The sequence below is a fragment of the Nannospalax galili genome, unplaced genomic scaffold, assembly GCF_000622305.1.
Source record: "Nannospalax galili isolate Female #2095 unplaced genomic scaffold, S.galili_v1.0 scaffold960, whole genome shotgun sequence".
Taxonomy (NCBI): Eukaryota; Metazoa; Chordata; class Mammalia; order Rodentia; family Spalacidae; genus Nannospalax; species Nannospalax galili.
Window position 1 is genome coordinate 3,349,107 of NW_008348313.1, and position 16,610 is coordinate 3,365,716.

General features: G+C 47.9%; 2 protein-coding genes across 13 annotated transcripts in view; one reads left to right on the forward strand and one right to left on the reverse strand.

The window, feature by feature from the left end:
• Nucleotides 1-1,027: 1,027 nt before the first annotated feature.
• Nucleotides 1,028-3,910, reverse strand: LOC103743737 (sialic acid-binding Ig-like lectin 12). Of its 6 annotated transcripts, none has more exons than XM_008845202.3 (5): nt 3,447-3,910; nt 2,974-3,255; nt 2,692-2,785; nt 2,304-2,384; nt 1,841-1,944 (listed from the first exon to the last, which is right to left on the reverse strand). In XM_008845202.3, the coding sequence occupies exons 1-4, from the start codon at nt 3,871-3,873 to the stop codon at nt 2,312-2,314; spliced, it is 876 nt and encodes a 291-aa protein (XP_008843424.1). In that variant the 5' UTR covers nt 3,874-3,910; the 3' UTR covers nt 1,841-1,944; nt 2,304-2,311. The 6 variants fall into 6 exon arrangements, 5 of the variants coding, with proteins under 5 accessions (XP_029425261.1, XP_029425262.1, XP_008843424.1 ...); XR_003851428.1 differs by having other exon boundaries at nt 1,902-1,944; nt 3,032-3,255; XM_029569401.1 differs by lacking the exon at nt 2,304-2,384 and having other exon boundaries at nt 1,028-1,944; nt 3,032-3,255.
• A 7,700-nt stretch (nt 3,911-11,610) lies between these two features.
• The window catches only part of LOC103743738 (zinc finger protein 175-like), a 15,900-nt gene continuing 10,900 nt past the window's right edge, over nt 11,611-16,610 (forward strand). The window contains exons 1-2 of one of the 7 annotated variants that reach the window (XM_008845203.2): nt 11,611-11,801; nt 14,572-14,964. In XM_008845203.2, coding sequence (XP_008843425.1) covers nt 14,821-14,964 — 144 coding nt within the window. In that variant the 5' untranslated portion in view covers nt 11,611-11,801; nt 14,572-14,820. Of the gene's footprint in view, nt 11,802-14,571; nt 14,965-16,610 lie in introns of those variants that run through there. The other 6 variants (XM_017801142.2, XM_008845204.2, XM_008845205.2 and 3 more) reach the window with 6 other exon arrangements.

Below are 16,610 nucleotides of genomic sequence, written 5' to 3' on the forward strand. Positions count from 1 at the left end.
TCAACCGTCCATAACTCCAGTTCAGGGAAATCCAACACCCTCTTCTGTCCTCCAAGGACATTGCACAACATGGGTGCACATACACACATGCAGGCAATACAGTCATATACATAAAATCAAAATAATAAACTATTGATTAAAAATTAAAGAGGACTGGGTGGGGGTGGGGAGGTGTGGCTCAGTAGAGTGCTTACCTACTGTGTTTGGAGTCCTGTATTCATTATTCATATCCCCATCCTGAGGACGGGGGAGATGGTTCAATGGTTACGAGCACTTGTTAGTCCTACAGAGGACCCAAGTTTAATTTCCAGCACCCATGTTGGGCCACTCATAACTGCCTGTAACTCCAATTCCAGAAGATCAGATGCCTCCTTCTGGTTCTCATGGGCATTGTACTCACATGCACATATACAGGGGCACACAAAACTAAAAATAAAATCCTTTAAAGAAACAAACACAAGTACATGCAGAGATTGTGAATATATATATACATATGTGTATACGTATATTCACAATCTCTGTGAGTTCATATGTGCAGCTTCTCTGCAATGAATGAAAAACACAGATTCTTTCTTGTGATCCTCTGGAGGTAAAAAAGGCAGGAAATCTTGCCATTTGCAACAACACAGATGAATCTGAGGGACAGTTATACAAATCGGGCATAGAGACACGAGGTCCGCATTTTACAACATTTTACTTGCAATCTGAAAAATTCAAACATCTTTGAACAACAGTGACCACGTGGTGGATGGTCCTGGGACTGAGGGAAGAGTGACATTCAGGGAAACTGCAAATGACAGGTTCGGAGCAGGAGCAACATCTGGAGACGTGCCAAACCTCAGGGTGGTCACAGTTTCACTGTGCATTTCAAAACTGCTTATTGTGACAGCGTGCACAGGGATCCTGTTAAAGTGAAACTCTAGGGGCTGGAGAGATGGCTCAGTAATTAAAAGCACTGGCTGCTCTTACAGAGGACCGATATCCGGTTAGCACCCACATGGTGGCTAACAACCATCTGTAACTCAAGTTTCAGGGGATCTGATGCCCTCTTCAGACCTCCAAGGGCATTGCATAACACAGGTGCACTTACATATATGCAGGCATAGCACTCAAATACATAAAATAAAATTAAAAAATAATAAATTGTTTCTCAAAAAGTGAAACTCCAGTCAAGGCTCTGCTCCCCTCAAAGGCTCTGGGGTCTGATCACGCCCTGTGGGTCAGGGTCTTACCTGGGATCCCTCTGGTTCCCTCTGCTCGGATCACAGTCCCTTTCTGTGATACCACACTCTAGGCCAGCTTCTGCCTCTGAGCCACTCACTGTGCACACACTGTTCCCTGTCCCAGTCCTTGGGATACTTTCTTCCTACAGACACAGAGCCCACCTCCTCCACCCCTGGAGCATTCCAGGCATCACCCAGATGTGAGCTCCTCTCCTGCATCACCTGTCCACACACATCTCCATCTGACATGTCCTGATTCACTGCTCTTTTACTTCTGCCTTTGTCTTTGTGCCAGTGGCTCCTTGAATACAGAGCTTGGAGTGCTGAGTCCCGAGGCTTCCCTGGCGCCCATGAAAAGAGGCCCTGTTGGAGTTCAGATTATTCACTCGTGTGGTCCACACATAGTGGATGATGTCACTCAAGCACATCATCCTGAGGGCATCACACACACGTGCACAACCTAAGTGATGTGCAGCTGGAGGCTGAGGTGGTCAAGACAGGGACAGGCAGGAGAGGTCAGGGAAGGGTGTTCAGGAGTGGAAACTGCACAAGCAGAGTCTCAGGTACCGAGGAGGGATGTAATGCAGCTAATGGAGGACTCTGGGAGGAGAGTCCAGCAGGATGCAGACCATGCAAGGCCCCCAGTGTTTGCCCCTCTCCATCCATGGCAAGGGCACAGGACTACTCAGACTGCGGAGGAAGTGGGTGATGATTGTTGGTGCTGGGGAGACATGGGGACAGGAGGTCAGGGAGCATTCACTGATTAAGGAGACATGAGGAACAGGGATGACCGGGGTCAGGGTGCAGAAAGGGGTCAAGATGGGCTGTGGTGAGGATGGAGAGAGACCAGGGAGTGGTTCCTGGGGTAAAGGTGGAGAGAAGTCAGGGTGGAGACCCACACCTGCCTCTGGATAGAGAAGTGGCCACTGAGCCAGGAGCATCATGGGACCAGCAGGGATGCAGGCACAGGATGGGGGTGGGCAGCTCACCTGGCGCCATGCTGAGTCGTGTCATCCTGTGGCATTATGGGGAGGGGTCCAAAAGGAAGGGGGAGGGATGCAGGACCTCGGCTTCACTCACCTGAGAGACTAATCAGTGACAGGGTCTGCAAAGTCCCTGCGTGCTGCTGGCCTTCCTGTCGTTTTCCCGTGAGACCTCACTCTGAGTGAAGAGACCTGGGGCCTCTCAGAGGGCAGTCTGCGGCAGCCACCGCCCCCCGCACCCCGTGCTCTCAAAGGCTGGATGAGCGACTGAGGGAGAGAGATACCCTGCCCCTAAGACCTCCTTGTTGAGACCAACTTCATCCCACAGGAGTGACAACTGGGGACAGACAGCGTCTGAGTCTTGTTCTCACCACCTAAAGCCCCTGCCTGGGTCCTGCTACCCCAGACCCTTCCCTGTCCCCAGCACTGGGACTCTGGTGTTGAGCCCTCCCCACACCTGTTCCTGCCTCGTGGGCAGCACTCACCTGAGGATGATGAGGCAGAGCCCGAGAAGCAGAACCTTGACAGCCGCCTCCCCGACAGCCACCAGGACCACATCTGCCGTCCGCCCTGATTTCCCTGCAGAAACACGGCCGAGGCTGGAATCAGCTGCTACCCACACCGAGTCCTTTCCTGCACATACCCCACTCCACACCCTGACCTGCCCCCAATCATTATTCAGTAATTCATGTCCTGACCTTGACCCCTTCCTCCCTTTCTTAATGACCTCTCTCCATCAGAGTCACAATATCCCAGCCCAGCCTCACATGACACATTGAGATGGACGGTCCTTTCTGTGCTCACATCAGCCCCAGGCAGGGTCACCTGACAAGTCAGGTTGGTGCCATGGTCCTGGGGCTGCAGGATGAGGGTCAGCACAGAGGAGGAGTCAATGGTCTTGGGGGTCAAGGGTGACACAGAGGTCCCAGTCCAGGAGAAGGTGGGGGGTGTCCCCCTTGCACAGGCCCAGGGTGCAGAACAGGTCAGGTTGCTGGGAAGGCCAGCCTTCAGGGTCTCTGGCATGAGGATGTGGGGGGTGTTGGTGAGAGCTGGTGAGGAGAAGTGAACACACAGGATCAGGAGGGTGAGGTGCGACTGTGGGGGAATCCCAGGCTCTGATCCAGTTCCTCCCATGTCCTGATGTTTCAGCCCCAGCTGCTCCAAGGACGGGTCCCATCCCAGCCCCGCCCTGTGTCACTCATGACCTTCCCCTGTGGCCACTCTGCAGCCAATGACTTACCTGCCACACGCACAGTCAGCTTGTTCCCAATATAATTATACTTTGTCTGTCCTCTCTCCAGTCGAAAGAAGTACAATCCTGCGTCCGTCTTCCTGACATCTCTGATGTCCAGGGAGCAGTTGTTCTTCTTCGGGTCCCCGAGCAGGAAGAATCGGCCCTGGGTCTCCCCCTGTACTGGTTTCTGTGGGTTGTTTGTGGCCACTGGACGGTCTCGGTCTGTTCTGGCCCCTTCCGGAAACCAATACCCATGAACGTGGTCTGAGCCAGTCCAGTGCTCCTTTTTGTAGGAGAACTCACAGGGCACAAGGACACACAAGCCCTCCTGCACAGTCACCTCCCTTGTCACCTCTAGGCTGAAACCCTCCAGGGTGTCCTTCCCACCCTCTGTCCCCTTCATCCCCCAGAGCAGCAGCGACAACAGCAGCATGTCTGGCTGCAGCTGCAGGGCCACCAGGGGAAGTTGGTGGCTCTGGGCTCTTCTCTGAGGAACTAAGAAATGCAGGACATGGAGGAGCCCACAGGAAGCAGGGCGAGGGCAGGGCAGTGGCCGCCTCACGGGAGGAGCTTCCCACCCAGGCCCTGTCCAGGCTGTCAGCCCTCGAAGATGAGTGGCCTCCTACCGAGCTCCATTCCTGGGAACCCTGAAGCCCTCAGGGAACCTCTCCCAAATGCCCGCAGGAAGGGCCCCTCTCCCTCCCTCCCCGGCACAATCCTTCCCCTTAGGTGGCATCTTGGCAGTGACGATGGGGTCCCTCTGACCACACTCCAGAGCTGCTTGGGACTGCGGACGTGGTGGGGGGTGGAGAGCACTGTGAGCCTCCATTGAGGAAGCCGGGGCTGTCTATAGACAGAACTGCGGAGAACACAGGGCAGGAGAAGCCGCAGGATGCACAGGCTGGAAACGGCCCCCACAGCAGCTAACCGAGCATGCTGGGAACCAAGTCCTGCAACTTTGGGGGGAAATACTTTCCAGCGGTGTAGGTGGCGGCTGTGGAGGAAGGAATGGGCATCCTGAGACACATGGGTCAGCAGCCTGTGGGTCTGTGGGTCTCTACTTGCTTTTAGTGCTGCTCAGGATTTTGTAGACTGAATCTGGATGTCTGAAATCTGTCACCGAGATTTTATCTACAATTGTTATACATTCATAGATCAATTTGTGGATAATTTGGTCCCTTGATTATATTGTTTTCCAATCCGTGAACATGGTATGTGCATCAATAGCAGAGAATAAAATGGATATTAATTTCCTTAAATTTCATCTGCTCTCTCTTCTGCCGAAACAGAGGAGGCTGTCAGATCGCTTAGATCCGGAGTTACAGAGTTGCCCAAAATGACTGCTGGACCCAAACTCGGGTCCTTTCAAGAGCAGCAATCACTTTGAAACTGCTGAGCCATCTCTCAAGCCCCAACACTCTCATGATTGAATGTGGTTGTCATCCAAGCCTGGAACAGGGAGACAAACTTACAGCTTGGGCTTACAGAGCAATGGTGAGGGTTTCCTTACAGGAGGGCGGGTGCTCCCCGTGGAAGGCTGCACAGGAAAGTCTCCATCCAAGCATGGATGGTGACGTCCCCACAGCCTCATAAAATTGTGAGAGAGCCTCCGCTAGGCTTCCTCAGCCTTCTACCCTTAGCCCCTCCCCATCATGCAACTAGGGCTGACTGATTGGTTGCTAGGGTCCCATGACTCTCCCTGAAATTTAGCTGTGATGATCCTAGGCAAAAGGGCACAATGAAGCGTGGGAGGATGGCGTCTGTCCATGGTCTGTCTGAAGTCAATCTGTCAGAGGACAACCCTACGCAACACTATCTGTAAGTCCAGCTCTGGAGGAGCCCACACCCTCTTCTGGCCTCCGTGGGCACAGCACTTGTCTTCAGGCAAAGCACTCATACATCAAACAGAAATAAATCAATTTTTAAATTTTTATTTATTATTTTTATTTTATGTGTATGCGTGTATTGCCTGCATGTAGGTAAGTGCACCCGTGCCATGCAGTGCCCACGGGGGTCAGAAGAGGCTTTTGGATCCCGTGGAACTGGAGTTACAGACAGTTGTTAGCTGTCATGTGAGTGCTGGGATTCAAACCCAGGTCCTCTGCAAGAGCAACCAGTGCTCTTAACTGCTGAGCCATCTCTCCATCCCCGAGACAAGGGCTCCCTGTAGCCCCAGCTGTCCTGGAACTCGATATGTAGACCAGGCTGGCCTTGAACTCACAGAGATCCGCCTGCCTCTGCCTCCCAAGTGCTGGAATTAAAGGTGTGCGCCACCACGCCCGGCTACAATCAGTGTTCTTAACCGCTGAACCATCTCTCCAGCCCCATAAATCAAATTTTTTAGGTGTTTATGATTTTCTTTAGGATTTTCTTTGTTCAGTTACTATAAAAATTTCATGAAACTCTCACAATGTCAGAATACGAAATTTAGGGTAAACGAAATCTGTGTTCATGGGCCACGGACACTCATATTTCGCTGCAGAATAAACTTTCCTTTCCTTCAACGTGAGAGCTGTTTGGGGGTTTTGTTTGTTTTTTACATCATCAGTTATGGTTCCTTCAACACGGCGTCCTAAGGACAATACACTTTTCACTGGAAGGGTCACCTGGGTCAGCACCAGGCACTATCATGGGCCACTTGTGCCTGACTGTCTGGAACTGCCTACTCGGGTGAGTTCATTTGGGGTCTCAGACCTCTCTTGATTTGTGGGTGGCCAGTTGTTTCTTCTGAGCTGGTCATTTAGGAGTCTACGGGACACCTTCTGAGTTTGCTTTTAGATCATTTGGTTTAAGGCATCCATTTTGTTTGCTTGGAAAGGATGTTGGTTTCTGACTGTTTGGTTTGTTTTCTGTCTTTGCTTCACGCATCAGAAAACCTTTTGGTTCTGAGCACTCAGGTTGTTAATTTGTTATGTCAGTTGAAGGAACGGAAGGAAGGAGGAAGAAGAATGAGAACAGAATCTAACTAAAGGTAACGGCTTTCCATTTCCCTCGGGGAATGTTCAGTATCTCTAAAACTGATTTTGTTCTGTGTGCTTACATGTAAGTTATAGGAAATAAAATGATTTTTAACCATAAATGGGAAGCCTGCCTTAATCGCATTTTGAAAACTTGAAAATAATAAAGTTGGTAATTTACAAAATAATAACTGTTCTAGAAACTACACCCATGTTAAAATGAGATGTTTAAATGAATAGGAAACTAAAATGTTAGAGATTGTGCCAGATTTTTAAAAAATATTTTATTTATTATTTTTATTTTATGTGTATGTGTGCGTGTATGTAAGTATACCCATGTTGTGCAATGTCCACTAAGGTCAGAAGAGGGCATCGGATCCCCTGGAACTGGAGCTAAGACAGTTGTTAGCTGCCATATGGGCGCTGGGATTCAAACCTAGGTTTTCTGCAAGAACATTTTTTTAATTATAAGAGCTATAACTAGGGGCTGGAGAGATGGCTCAGTGGTTAAGAGCACTGGCTGCTCTTGCAGAGGACCCACCTAGGTTCAGTTCCCAGCACCCACATGATGGCTAACAACCTCCTGTAACTCCAGTTCCAGGGGATCCAACACCCTCTTCTTACCTCCATAGGCATTGTATGACATGGGTGCACTTACATACATGCAGACAAAACACTCATACACATAAAATAAAAATAATGAATAAGAGCTGGGTGTGGTAGCACACACCTTTAATCCCAGCACTCAGGAGACAGAGGCAGGCAGATGTGAGTTTGAGACCAGCCTGGTCTCCATAGTGAGTTCCAGGTCAGCTGTGGCTACAGGAAGACCCTATCTCAAAAAAGCCCAAAAAATAACAAAATGTCCATCTGTACACACAAATCTCTGCTGACTACCTTTCAATGAGGGAAAGACGATAATCTGATCTACATACCCAGCCTCAGCTCTGATCTTTTTCCTTTTGCTAGGTCTGTGTGGGGATATGTGCACATGAGTGCAAGCGCCTGTGCAGACCAGGAGTCTCAAATCCACCAGGAGCTGGAGTTACAGGCAGTTGTAAGCTACCCAAGGTGAGTACTGGGAACAGAACCTGGGTCCTCTGGAAGAACACTACACATTCTTAATCGCTGAGCCATCTTTCCAGCCCCAATTTTCTCAATTTTGTAAAAAATATAAATGGTGATAGCTAGGCACAGTGGCACACACCAGCAGTCAGGAGGCAGGGGAAGGCAGATCTCTGTGAGATCAAGGTCAGCCTGGTCATCTACATAATCAGTTCCAGATCAGCTGGGGCTACAGGAAAACCCTATCTCAAGAGATAAATAGATGATAGATAGATGATAGATAGATAGATAGATAGATAGATAGATAGATAGATAGATGATAGATAGATAGATGATAGATAGATGATAGATAGACACATAGATAGATGATAGATACCTGATAGATTGATAGATGAAGATAGATAGATAGATAGATAGATAGATAGATAGATAGATAGGTGATAGATAGATGATGGATAGATAGATGATAGATTGATGGATGATGGATGTTAGATGGATGATGATAGATAGATGATAAGTAGATGATTGATAGATAGATAGATAGATAGATGATAGATAGATAGATAGGTAGATAGATGGATGATAGGTGATAGATAGATATAGATAGATAATATATAGATAGATGATAGATAGATAGATAGATAGATAGATAGATAGATAGATAGATAGATGATAGACAGAATGGTAAGACAGAAAGGAAACATCAAGTTAGAAAAAGATCAAAAAGCTGCAGAGATGGGTCAACAGTTAAGAACACTTATTGCTCTTCCAAAGACCAGAGTTGAGTTCCCAGCTCCCACGCTGGGTGGCTCACAACCAGCAGAACCCCCAGCTCCAGGAGATCCCACCTTCTTCTTACCCCATGGACACCCACACACAGGTGGCATATGCATACATATACACTAAATACAAAGTTTTTAAAAAAGATATCAAGCTATAGATATGAAATGTATTTTTGGTGAAGAAAGTTAAACAATATCTTAGTTACTTTCTGTTGCTGTGATAAAACAATGGCCAAAACCGGCTTGGGGAGGAAAAGGTTTATTTTATCTTATTTTTCCACGTGACCATCCATCACTGAGAGAAGTCAAGGTAAGAACCTGGAGGTGGGAACTGAAGCAGAGACCTTGAGGAGAGCTGACTTCTGGCTTCCTCAGTTACATTTCTTATACAGCGCAGGCCCACCTGCCCAGGAATGGCACTGCCCACAGTTGGCTGGCCCCTCCAACAAGAAAATGGCTCACAGACATGGCCAGGGGTCAGTCTGATGGAGGAAATTCCTCAATTCGGGTTCCTTCTTCCCACGTAACTGGTTTGTGTCACGTTGATAAACACTAACCAGCACACACAAAAGAAGGGAAGTGCTTTTAGGTAAGAAGGATTTGGGGGACTAGGGAAATTAATCAGTGGTTAATGTACTTGCCACATTAGCAAAAAGACCAGAGTTCAGATCCCAAGACCCTATATAAATTCTGGATGAATATGGAACCTTCCTGTAATTCCAGCCTCAGAAAAGAGAAACAGAGGATCCACCAAACAAGCTGACTAGCAAAACTAAGCCATGTTGGTGAGCTCTGAGATTGATTGAGAGACCTTGCCTCAGAGAAAATAGTGGAAGAGAGATGCACACACAGCACAAGCACCCTCTCACAAACATGCAGAAGCATGCACACCACACATACACATGAGAAGAAGGATAAAAGGATAAAGGATAAAGTAAGATTTTGTCCTAAGGTAAAAGATTTTAAGAAGGAAATAGATGGGGGGAAACAAGAAAAATTATTTCATAAAAAGATACTTAGAGTTAAAAACTTAAAGAAAGATGACCTTAAAGTAACTTTAACTCAACTTACTGTTGTCGGAAATACCAAAAGATTTATGTTAACTCTCCTTGTTCAAATTATACACACAAAAAATCAATTAGTCTCCAATGATAATATTTATTAAGTTTTAAAACTTCAGAGTCCATGTTTCTTGGACTAATTAAATGAATATTTAATGTGTTCTGAAGTTTAGCCAAGATTTTAAAATCACTTAAACAATATTCTATTTTGGATAATAAAGAACTGATGGAAAATATTACAAGTGACTCCCATTGGAGCACATTTCTCTTTCTGATCATAAAATTAAAAATAATATGCCCACAAAACCTATAAATCACGATTTCCAACAGGTCTGACATCTTGTTTCTTTTTTTTTCAAGTATTTTATTTTTTATTATTTCTATTTTATGTGTATTACTGTATTGCCTACATGTATGTAAGTGCACCATGCAATACCAGTAGAGATCAAAAGAGGGCATCGGATTCCCTGGAACTGGAGTTATGAACAGTTGTTAGCTGCCATGTGGGTGCTGGGAATTGAACCCCAGTCCTCTGGAAGAGCAGCCTGTGCTCTTAACCACTGAGCCATCTCTCCAGTTTTAATGGATATATTTTCAAAGAATAAATTTGTTCTTACGGAATCTTCTGTTACTGACAGTATAATCATTTGTAAAAAGTTAAGGAAGTGCTACTCTTCCCTCTAAATGTTTGTCTTAGAAATGAGTTCCTTTGTATTATTTTACTTTAAAAATTATATATATATACACACTGTGTGTGTGTGGACATGCCTCAGCACACATATAGAGGTCAAAGGACAACTAACAGCAGTCAGTTCTCTCCTTCCACCTTGTGGGTTTCAGGGATCAAACCCAGGTCCTTGTGCTCCACAGCAAGTACCTTCTCCCTCTGAGCCAACTGGCTATCCCCTTCCTTCCTTCCTCTCTCCCTCCCTCCTCTCTCCCTCTCTCCTCTCTCCCTCCCTCCCTCCTTCCTCCCTCCCTCCTCTCTCCCTCCCTTCCTTCAGGCATCCCTGTGATGTTGGCAGGCAAGACTTGAACCAGATGGAGCCTCACTACATAATATATGAAATATCCAGGATAAAATCTCAAATCCCTCGATACACAGAGAACCAGGGAGCTCAGACCTCACCAGGAAAGACAGCGGCTGGCAGCCGGACTGAAACAATACAGGCACGGCCATTTTCTGATGACTTTAAAAACAGCTATTATTTTGTGTTAAAATCCCTGCTGTAAGCAATTATAAACACCCATGAACAAATGAAAGCCTCTCTCTTTTTATTTTAGTGAAGTTTGAAACAAGATCTCACTGAGTTGCCCAGGCTGGTCTTGACCTTGTGACCCTCCTGCCTCAGTTTCCTGGGTAGCTGGAATTTTAAGTGTAGCACAGAAGACGTATTTCAGCAGCGTTCAGATGCTCACTAGTTCAGGGGATGAGATGTCAAAGGGATTTGGTGTCATTTTAATGACGCTAAATGCAATAAACTTTCAGGGCAGCCACTTCTCTGCCTTTCTCTGTCCTTGAGAGGTGTGAGACCCCATGTCACTGCCTCCCATGGAGGGCTGGCCCCAACAGGTGGAGTTCATCTTCCCTCTGTCCTTTCCTTCCCCCCCTCCTTCCCTCCCTCTCTCCTTTTTTCCTTCATTCCTTTCCTCCCTCCCTTTCTCCCTGCCGTTCCTTCCTTCCCTCCCTCCTTCCTACACCCTTTCCTCCCTCCCTTTCTTCCCTCCTTCCTCTTTCCTTCCTTTCTTTTTCGTCCTCCTCCCCCTCGTTTTTTTAGCTAGCTCTAACTCACTATGTCGAGTAGGCTGGCCTTGAACTCCTGATTCTCCTGTCTTAGGGTCCCAGCTTGAATTAAATTTCTTTAAATTTGCATATTGTTTTTTATTAATCCAAGCATTAAGAAATAGTTTGACTTTTCGACTGTAAATCCAATGCAGATAGAAGGTTCCCTCCAGATGTTGCCTTCATACACATTTCCCAATGCCCCTTGCCCACTTTTTCCATTTTTCAGTAATTCATTGGGGAGGGGGGTGTAGCTAACTGTGAAAATAGAGAAAAGGTGTTTTTCAGAACATGCAGTTTCAGATTCTCTTGGGTGGAGGTACACCCTAGTGATGTTCCCTCCGACCATGGGAAGCCTCCAGACTTTTTCACTGTCTCACGCCACAGGCCGTCCCTGCATGGACTACACCTAATACTCTAATACCATCACCTGATGTAGGCGGGCCTTGACAAACAGAAAGTCAAAACGCGCCATGATAAGTACTGGCAGACGCGTCTTGGCTTCGGAAGTCTAAGTACGCATGTGCGCACGGCACAGCCACCCAAACAAACCCTGGTCCGAGTAGAAATGGACCCCGAAGTTCCCTAAGGAGCCGTTTCACCTTGCATTTGCTCGTGGGTCTTCGTTAGCATTGGGGACCCCAGCGTCGGTGACCGGAAGTCCCCGCGAGCCCGGGTGGCGTGCCGTGTGCAGAGGCGCTGAGCAGGGTGAGGTGAGCGGCGGGGGGAGGATGCTGGGCGGTGATGGGTTTGTGCAGAGTGATGGGTTGATTCCAGGAGCAGGGAGGACTGCAGGGATGACTCGTGTCCAGACGGGATGTGGGCTGCTGCGTGGTCCTCTGTGGACGTTGTCCTCCGAGCACCGAGGACAGCACTGGGGACCCTGGGAAGACTCCCCGTGGGTGCTGCAGGAGTCCGTGCTGGGTGGAACTGGAGCTTCAGGTGGAGGACTTGGAGGGTGGGTGGGGATGGAGGAGTCTGGACAGCAGGTTGTTGAGGATGGAGCCCAGCCCGCAGGCCTGGGGGAGGGGGTGCTTGGTTTGGTCCCAAGCTGAGGACGCAGAGCCATCTCCATCTGCCCCTGCCTTCTCCATGGCAGGTGTAAAGTTCCAGAACGGTGGGGCAGGTCCAAGAGGTCTGCATGCCTGTAGCCGTGGGCTCCAGTCCCCGGGGCTGGGTGTGAGCTGTCCTGCCTGTACCAGGGACCAAGGCTCCTGGAGCAGGTGGTTTCCATCCCCCAGACGATACTGCAACTAGAGCTGCAAAAGACAAGTTTAAAGGGAGTCCTTATGCCTAGGACCACTGTATTTTGAGTATTGGGGTCCTTTGTAGATGTATGGATAGGTCAGTGCAGGGTTCTCCTTAAGGGAAAGGCATGAAGCGAAAAATAAAAGTACATAAAACGGGGGAATTAGGGTGTGGAGAGATGGCTCAGGGGTTAGGCGCACTGGCTGCTCTTGCAGAGGACCCAGGTTTGGTTCCCAGCACCCACATGGCGACCAACAACCTTCTGTAACTCCGGTTCTAGGGGACCCATGCCCTCGTCTGACCTCCGTAGGCACTGCCCAACTGCCCAACGCATGTGCACTTACGTGCAGGTAATACACTCATACACATAAAATAAAAATAATAAATAAAACCAGAAAATGCATATATACATTTAACTATACATGAACCCTGTCCCCAGAACTAGGAGGTAGCTGTTCTGTTGGTACCACAGGCCAGAAGTGCTTGGGGAGGGCCATTTCCATTCCCAGTAGGCACTAGAGCAAATGAATGAATACATAAATAAATAAAAATTTAAAGAACAAATCCCAGTTACTTCCTCCTCTGTTCATGAGTACTGAGGTCCTTTGGAGATGTGGATGAGTTAGCTCTGGCCTTTTCTTGGAACCCTGTGGACATAATAAGGATCAGTGATCGGCCACTGATCAGAATGATGTTGCTTTCACAATGGGACATGCAAAGGGTTATTTGGGGCGGTCCTTGTGAATTGAAGTTCCAAGGAAAAGCTGTACCTATGTTGAAGATTTTTGCCAGACTCACTGATTAGGATCCTTGTAGAAGATTAGGATGTTGCAAATCTAGAGCCAAAAATCAACCATCAGGCAAAACTTTTTTTTTTTTTTTGGTCTTTTTGGGACAGGGTCTCCCTGTAGCCCCAGCTGGCCTAGAACTCACTATGTAGACCAGGCTGGCCTTGAACTCACAGAGCTCTGCCTGCCTCTGCCTCCCAAGTGCTGGGATTAAAGGTGTGTGCCTCCACGCCTGGCTTGGGTAAACCTTTTTTTAAATGTATTAACAGACCACTAGCTTCCACCAACCCAAAAGTTAAGAATATCATCAAATTACATCCAAAACCCATATTTCTCCAGTTTGCTGTAACCTACCTACCTAATGTTCCCACCAATTTAGAAAATGCCTTGATATGACTTTCTTTTTTCCTTTCTTAGTGTAACCACTTCCACACTGGAACATGTTACTCAGGGTAGTCTGAATCCATGTTCCCAGGCCATGACCATACCCATATAATAAATGTCTTTTGTTCCCTTTGAGGTGAGAGCTGAGTTTTTCTTTGACATCTCTGGTAAACATTTACTGTCTATCATAGTAGTCAAGATTTCAGGAACCTGAAACATGTCAGTGACTGGGAGGTGGTTTATAACCATGAAGTCCTTAGGTCCATTTGCTGGGGGTTACTGGAAACCTTTGATGTCAATGACTCCATGTAGATATATTGTGGAAAACTCCTTATGGACAGGCAAGAAGTGTTCAGTGGAGGTCCTGGGCATGCGTTCAGGATCTGGGCCAAGCAAGAGATTGGGTCAGTGAATTTGTTCAGGAAAAAATAGGCTGCATGTCGTGTCATGAAGGGACTCAGAAATCTCTAGGAACTCAAAATGGCTATCATTATCCAAAGCTCTCTCAGGCAACAAGAAACAGAAGAGCAAAGGTTACTGCTGTACTGTCCTGGAGTTCTTTGTGATTTTGAGCCAGAGTCTCCTGTCGCTTGGGCTGCCCCCTTGTCTAGTTGAGGATGGCTTTGAACTGATCTTCCTGCCTCCACCTCCTAAGTGCTGGAATTGCTGATGTGTCCCACCACACTTTGCTTCTTTCCAGATTTTTTTTAATGTGTATGAGTGTATTGCCTGCATGTGTGTAAGTGCACCCATGTCTTACAGTGTCTGTGGAGGTCAGATCACCTGGAACTGGAGTTACAGGCAGTTGTTAGCTGCCATGTGGGTGCTAGGAACTGAACCCAGGTCCTCTGCAAGAGCAGCCAGTGCTCTTAGCCACTGCCAGGCAGGTGCTTAGGGCCTGATGAACCTCATCCTGAATCCAATTCCCAGTGCTTATGAAGGGTACCTTTATTCTCACTTTGGAAACAACTAAATAAACAGCTTCCTATTCTCATTTAGGAGTCAAGAGAACAGCTGGAATTTCCCAAAGTTGAGGGCTTCTTTTCTGTGTTTTTCCCTTTAGAACCCTGATTAATAACACAAGTTGGACCTTTCTGAGCTCTGTGTGTCCCACAATGTCTACATATGACCTTCACCTTGGGCCCTACAGACATCGCTATCAAATGTTGGATCAGTGACTACATGGCCATTGCCTTTTTTAGGACTCTCTGCACCTCTGCAGACCCCTGGGTCAGGCCACCTCATTCAGGCTGCTGAATTCCCCATCATACCACAGCTGGCCTCACCCGGCACCTCTGCCCGGAGCCTCCAGATGCCCACCCAAGTTGATGGTCCTGAGAAAACCCTGATCTGCCAAGGAAAACACAAAAAGTCCAGTGGGAACGGGCCTGTAGGCATGAGTTCATCCCAGAAACTCCAGACTCTGCATCCAGAGCAGCAGGATGCATCTTGTGAGGTATGTGGGTGCTGCCCTAAGTCCACTTTTTCATACCCGCAGGGAAGACACCAGAAGCAGATTCCAAGTTCCTTCTTCCTAGAATGGTCTTAGTTATCCACCCAGGAATAGATTAGGGGGTGGAAGGGAGGAGGAGTGCATCTAAACCTCCTTATTTATTTTTAGTGTGTGTGTGTGTGTGTGTGTGTGTGTGTGTGTGTATGTGCATGCACATGGCTATGCAAATACATTCATGTATATGTGCATGTGGAGGCCAGAGGTTGATGACAGGAATCTTCCTCAATCACTGTCCACCTTACTTTTTCAGACAGGATCTGTCACTGAAATAAGAGCACCAGTTCAGTGACCCCCTGATCCTCCTGCCTCAGCCTCCCCTAGTACCCTGCTGCAGCAGGCTTTTTTTTAAATCAGTTTTTATGTGTATGAGTGTTTTGCCTGTGTGTGTGTAAGTACACCCATGTTGTGCAGAACCTGGGGAAGTCAAAAGAGGGCATCAGATCCCCTGGAACTGGAGTTATGGAAGGTTGTTAACCACCGTGTGGGTGCTGGGAACTGAACCCAGATCCTCTGCAAGAGCAGCAGTGCTCTTAACCACCAAGCCATCTCCCCAGTGATAGATAAAAAAAAGTAGCCATATGATGAATAGGGTTGATCAGGAGAAAGCAGAGTTTATTAGCAAAGGAACACATGGGACAGATTCCCTTCCAGGCAGGGAAAATGTCTGCCCCAGGTCGGGTCATGAGCTGGGGTCTTTTAAGGGGGAGACTTCTGCTTCCTGCAGAAGGTGGGAAGATGTATTTTTTTTAAGTTGGGGTGGGGGAGCAGGACAGTGGGGCTGTTGAAACCTGTCCTCTTTAGAGATCAAACGGGAAGCCTGTTGTGTTGGCCAAACAGTGGAGAAAAGTCTGCCTCTCTTGACTTCAAAGACCAGGGTGCTTATCAGCTTGGTTCCCTTTTCTCAGGAGCTTGAGAAGTCCATGAGACCCTGTTGGTGAGGGGGCGAGGCTATCTGAACCTTAACGCCCAGCCCTTATTCTGTTCACCAGATTTTCTCCTGTGTGTCATGTGTGTGTGTGTGTGTGTGTGTGTGTTGTGTATGTATGTATGTGTATGTGTCGTGTATGTGTCGTGGGTGTGTCATGTGTGTCATGTGGGTGTGTCGTGGGTGTCGTGTGTGGGGGGTGTCATGTGTGGGTGTCATGTGTGGAGGGGTGTCGTGGGGGAGTGTCGTGGGGGGGTGTATGTGTGTCGTGTGTGTGTGTGTGTGTGTGTCATGTGTGTCGTGTGTGTCGTGTGGTGTGTGTGTATGTTTGTGTGTGTTGTATGTGTTGTGTATGTGTGTGTGGTGTGTGTGTGTGTGTCCTCTTTTCGGGGAGAGGGAGGAGTGCTAGGGATAGAACCCAGGGCCTGCTGGGCATGGTGGCGCATGTCTTTAATCCCAGCACTCGGGAGGCAGAGGCAGACGGATCTCTGTGAGTTCAAGGCCAGCCTGGTCTACATAGTGAGTTCCAGGACAGCTGGGGCTACAGGGAGACCCTGTCTTAAAAAGACCAAAAACAGCTGGGCGTGGTGGCGCACGCCTTTAATCCCAGCACTTGGGAGGCAGAGGCAGGCTGCTACAGGGAGACCCTGTCTCAAAAAGACCA

What these genes read in the sequence shown, in the direction of transcription:
- LOC103743737 (XM_029569401.1), bottom strand. Translation starts at nt 3,873, where the DNA reads ATGCTGCTGTTGTCGCTGCTGCTCTGGGGGATGAAGGGGACAGAGGGT. An exon ending in GCTGACTGTGCGTGTGGCAG is followed by an intron (nt 3,256 to 3,446) that starts GTAAGTCATTGG and finishes TCTCCTCACCAG; the next exon opens with CTCTCACCAACACCCCCCAC. An exon ending in CTCTGCCTCATCATCCTCAG is followed by an intron (nt 1,945 to 2,691) that starts GTGAGTGCTGCC and finishes ATGTCTCCCCAG; the next exon opens with CACCAACAATCATCACCCAC.